This window comes from Brugia malayi, assembly GCF_000002995.4.
Source record: "Brugia malayi strain FR3 genome assembly, contig: Bm_v4_Chr2_contig_001, whole genome shotgun sequence".
Classification (NCBI taxonomy): Eukaryota; Metazoa; Nematoda; class Chromadorea; order Rhabditida; family Onchocercidae; genus Brugia; species Brugia malayi.
The window spans coordinates 4,697,356-4,702,223 of record NW_025062476.1 but is presented as its reverse complement, the minus strand read 5'-3'; the positions used below and the strand labels follow the sequence as shown (position 1 = coordinate 4,702,223).

The following is a 4,868-nucleotide window of genomic DNA, read 5'->3' as shown; positions in this document are numbered from 1 at the left end:
TTAAGTGATTTAATTATTTCTATTAAAGTAAACTAATTGAGAATCATCGTATTGTAAATTTCTTTGTCCACTTCTACTACTGCTTCAATGTTCATTTCTCATTTGTTATTTCCAAGGTACTTATGCTTCTCAGTGTCAGTCATTGATTGAAATGCTTTAAAAGTTTTAAGAAACAAAAATTCTATTTTCTTTTGTATCAGTTTATTGTATCATTTGTTGATGGTTTAATATCAATGTGTTAATTTGTGGACTTTAATTTATATTAATGAATATGTGTTCTATCTAATCAATCATCAGTTGCTTCTCTCTTTAAAATGAATTTGAATAAGTTTAAATCATTGTGGATTAACTCTGTGATAAGCTGTATTGCTTTCAGATAGATTTGTAATGCTAAGACTCAATCCAAGAAAGGTATTATTGTCACAATTTGGTTTTCTTTTTTTAATTTTATTATCAATTAATTCATTAAATTTTATTTTGAAATCTTGGAAAAAGGTATAGAAATGGACCAATTTATGATGTTTTTTCATTTTTTTTTTTTTGGTTGAATATTCTGTCCTTTTATATATGCAATTTCTTAACATACTTTGCTGCATCTTTTTTTTTGCCCTTTTAATTGTTTTACCAATAATTTTTACTTTTTTTTCGTCGTGAAGTTTTTATGATGAAATAAATCCTATGAAATTCTGTTAGATTCTTTGGCGAAGAAAATTTCAAAAATCAAAAAAAAAAGTAACAGAAGTTTCAAGGCTACGTTTTTCAATCATATTATAAGACAGTATTTCGGTCATTTTTGAAAATATTCTAAAGTGTTGAAGTTCAATATATCTCTCACAATAGCAGAAGTTAAAAAAATGGAGAAATATTTTTGAACAGAATATTAGTGCTGCCACTACATGTACCAACGTACGTGAACCAGCAACCAACGTCTGGTTCACGCCAAGATCTTATAGGTCTCAGATCTCTAATCACATCTACATGATTGAACTCTTTTATTCTTGATAGCAAATTTTTTTCCTTTAGATTACTTGAAAACAATTTAATAAACAAAAATTGAACTGTCAAAATAAGCAGTGATATGTCCTAATGAAAAAAAAAAAAAAAAACAGTAATTTGTGTTTTAACAACCTAAGCTAACAAAAAAAAAAAAAACACATAAAAACAAAGCTGATGAGCATCGGCGCTAATGTGATATTGTGCCAATAATATCTCTCACATTAGCGCCAACAACACCAGATTTATTCTTCTGAAATAGAACAATTCCTTCCTTTTTTAGATCACTTAAAGATTATTTAAGATCATTTAAAAGTTTGCTGAATGGTGAATAGCATATCTCGAGAATGAATGACTCAAAACATTCTAATAAATTTGAACAAAACAGTGAATAAGATGTGAAGCGATATTGAGTTCCAGCAAGATTTCGAACTTACGAACTGAGTTTTATTCTGATGTGAAAGTTTTATTCGCGGATGCATGCAAATATCGTACTGCAGCACATGCATGGTTAACCTTTAATAAAGTTGATTAACAGTCGATTAGCAGGTCACTTACTTACCCACTTCATTCAATAGAACAGGTCACTTACTTACCCACTTCATTCAATAGAACAGGTCACTTACTTACCCACTTCATTCAATAGAACAGGTCACAACATTCCTTCCTGCTTTCGTATATTGCGTCATTACACTGCAAGAAATAATTAAAAACGTACGTGGAATCTGACTGAGACTTTCTCAACGGTTATCTGTGACAGCATAAATCCGTAAGTCAATGAACACCTACGTCACGTGTGAATCAAGCATAACGCACTCGTTTCACCCTCCCATATCTCTATCTTTTTCCTTTACTTCTTTCCGTATGCACATCTATCTATCTCTTCACACTTTCTGCATCTTGTCGAAGTGCTATTAAATCGATCGGGGAAGGATGAAGGGGCACAGAAGGGTAGGGCTATCGTTGCTACCCGAGACATTGGTTAGGCTGGGCGGTGATGTCATTTCTGCTATGAGTGACAGTCTGGCCAAGTTATCTGATTCAAAATTTGTTTTGTTTAAATGACTGTTATTTAAACTATCATTTCAATAGTTGTGCTTGGGATCAGCGAAACATTTAGTAGTATTGTTGTAGTGTCATTTGTTATTATATACATCGAATAGTTGCGCTGTTTATAGTCATAATTTTAATTTTATGGAAATTAATGTTTTCCGTCTTTTCAGAATTGAATAGAACTTAAGAAATTAATGTTTCACACCAAAAATTCTCATGCATTACTGATATTATAATAACTGATATAATAATTAAATTTGAAATGGATAATGTGGAATCAGAAGAAAGTAACGGAACGGATTCTCTCAGTATGCATTGATTCCGGAGATGATCGCCATTCTGAAATAGTTTGCATTACTTCTTCAAATTAATGAGTAGCGCTATACAATGGATTGAAACTGATAAGAAGTAACAACTGCGATTCTACTGTTAAGGCATGACAAGTTATCAGTAACTTAGAAATCTTATATCAATAAAGAATCATTGGTTTTTATTAATGAATCGTTTAATTGTGCCATATTTACAACTGCAAGTGGTGCTACTCAGCGTAGTAGGAGTAATCCGAGCTACCGAAGTAGATAATACTCGAGTGATTTCAATTGTGGAACAGTTTGAAGACGATGCTTTATGGGAATTTCACTCTAAGTCAGTACGACGTGCGCAGGTTTCGAAGAAAACTTGGGATGAATACGTAAAATATAAGGGTATATACAAATCAGTTATTAACTTATCTTTTTGTTTTTTTGCCAGATGAATATTCTGTGTGGTTATTTTGGATATTACAATGAAACAGTTAAATAAGACATCTTTACATTCAAAATGAATTGACTTAGTGTGTAACCTTTACTACAGTTATATATTTAAGCAATTGGTGTCCGACAATCACTTATGATTTTTGCTTTTCTTTAGAACAAACATGTCGCTTGGAAGTCGAGAAAGATACAGAATCAAAAGCGAAAGGCTATCTGAGCTGGGAAGAAATGGCTTTCCACAAAAGTTTACGATTGAAGTAAGTTATAATGTTATTTTAACTATTGGAATTTAGCATAATGGACTTTGAAAAATATCTGGCTAACACTTTATACAGATTTTGAACTATAGAATGTATATTTTGGCAGTGTATAATATAATTTTAGATTATTACCAAACTTGGCAGATGGTGACGCTTTATCATACGAAGATGCAGTCATGTTATCAAATGTAGATAGTCGCCTGCTTTCACCAGAACCGGAATCACTTTGCAAAATTGGCGTAATTGATGATAGCGATCAAAATGAAATTGCTGAGAAAAGCCGTTTCGAAGATACTTTGATAAGTCGGTAAGTACTTCATCCTGATTAGAATTACCATATTTTTCTTCTTGAAATTCATTATTTGAAAATCTCCATCTACAGTTCGTTATGTTCTTGATTCATTTTCAGTGTTTTTTTCCCAATATTCAGTGCATTGCAATTTAAAGTTTAAAGCTAAGACATTAATAGAATAAAAATTCCACTCTGAAAATAGAAAGAATGTTCGGAAGTCGTGTTAAGACATCTTGAAAGCACTCCAGGTTGTCTATAGTTCCAGCAACTTCTCTCTATTTTATTCCGGTAATTTAATCGATACTGATTGCATCAAAAGACTGAACCCCGGTTATGCCCGGTTATGCTAATAGTCCTCATATTATTCACTGGATATTTTTGATTATTTCATGTGTCTTTGTCTTATTTATGGTACAAAATAGATTGAAATGAACTCATGACTTTTTTCCGAAAGTTTTGTTCTAGCAATGGTTACAGTTTTCTCGTAGAAAATAATTTCCATTCTTCTTTCTCCTTTTAGAATGCCTGACGTAATAATGGGAATGATAGTTGGTCGAGGTTAAGGAATATGAAAATTTTCGAAGTTTTAGTGGTAGATTTAGTTAGAAGACGGATAAATAACAGCTAGATTGGGTTTTTTTTTTTTGGTATATTTTGGTAATGTGAAATATGATAGTATTATAAATTGAAGGTTGAGATTTTCGTTTTGTTTTTTTCTTTTTTAAGAAAAGTCCTTCATTGCAGTTTATCTGTATATGTTTTTCTTTCTTATTTTTTTTTTTTTTTGCAAACTTTATTTTATAATTCAGTTACATAGTGCTTTGTCCTGCGCTTCATTTATGCGATTATCGCATAGTGTTTTTTGTTGCATATAATTTGAAGATAAAAAGCCAATCATAGATTGTTGTAATTGCTTGTAGATTGTTTCGGAAAGAAATACGGGAATCGGAACAAGGAAACTCAGAGCACTAAGCATGACCAGCTATATGATTATTAAACTAATTTTGATTTCATCATAACAAAAAGAACTTGGAGGATCTATGCCAATCAATAACTAATTTGCTTAGGGATTTGGTGTGAAATTTTTGAATACTAAAGTTATAAACTTACTTGTTGAGTGACACTTTGTGAAAATTCTGTTTCAATCCCGAAAATTTTTTAAAATGATTAATTTGTGAAATGTTTTCCTTTCTAGGATAACATATGTCTTTAAGCAGTATTTGTTGTAGACTAGCTGACAGAAAAATGCAGTTGAGAGAGTCAAAAAGACTACATTTTACATTATTATAAAAAAATAACTACATATTTCTGCTTGTATTTATTTCATTGAAACTAATTTAACTGCTGCTACATCTTTCATGGGTTTTCTGGTCAGTATTGTTGTATATATTTGCTTTGAACTGCTTCTCGATATATATTAGTTTGTTTATATACCTCTCAGGTAGTATTCATATTTTTACCTCTCTAGTTCAACAGTGTATATTATTTATGTACTCTTTTGCATTGTCTTTCATAAAA

The 4,868-nt window shown here is 31.0% G+C and overlaps 1 protein-coding gene across 1 annotated transcript; it reads left to right on the top strand.

Moving 5' to 3' along the window:
- Nucleotides 1–2,542: 2,542 nt before the first annotated feature.
- On the top strand, nt 2,543–4,322 carry Bm7790 (Uncharacterized protein; the record flags this gene model as incomplete). The annotated part of the gene is made up of 4 exons (XM_043078420.1): nt 2,543–2,750; nt 2,956–3,055; nt 3,183–3,365; nt 4,271–4,322. 4 exons carry the CDS (start codon nt 2,543–2,545, stop codon nt 4,320–4,322), a joined length of 543 nt encoding a protein of 180 aa, XP_042934354.1.
- Between the last annotated feature and the right edge of the window lie 546 nt (nt 4,323–4,868).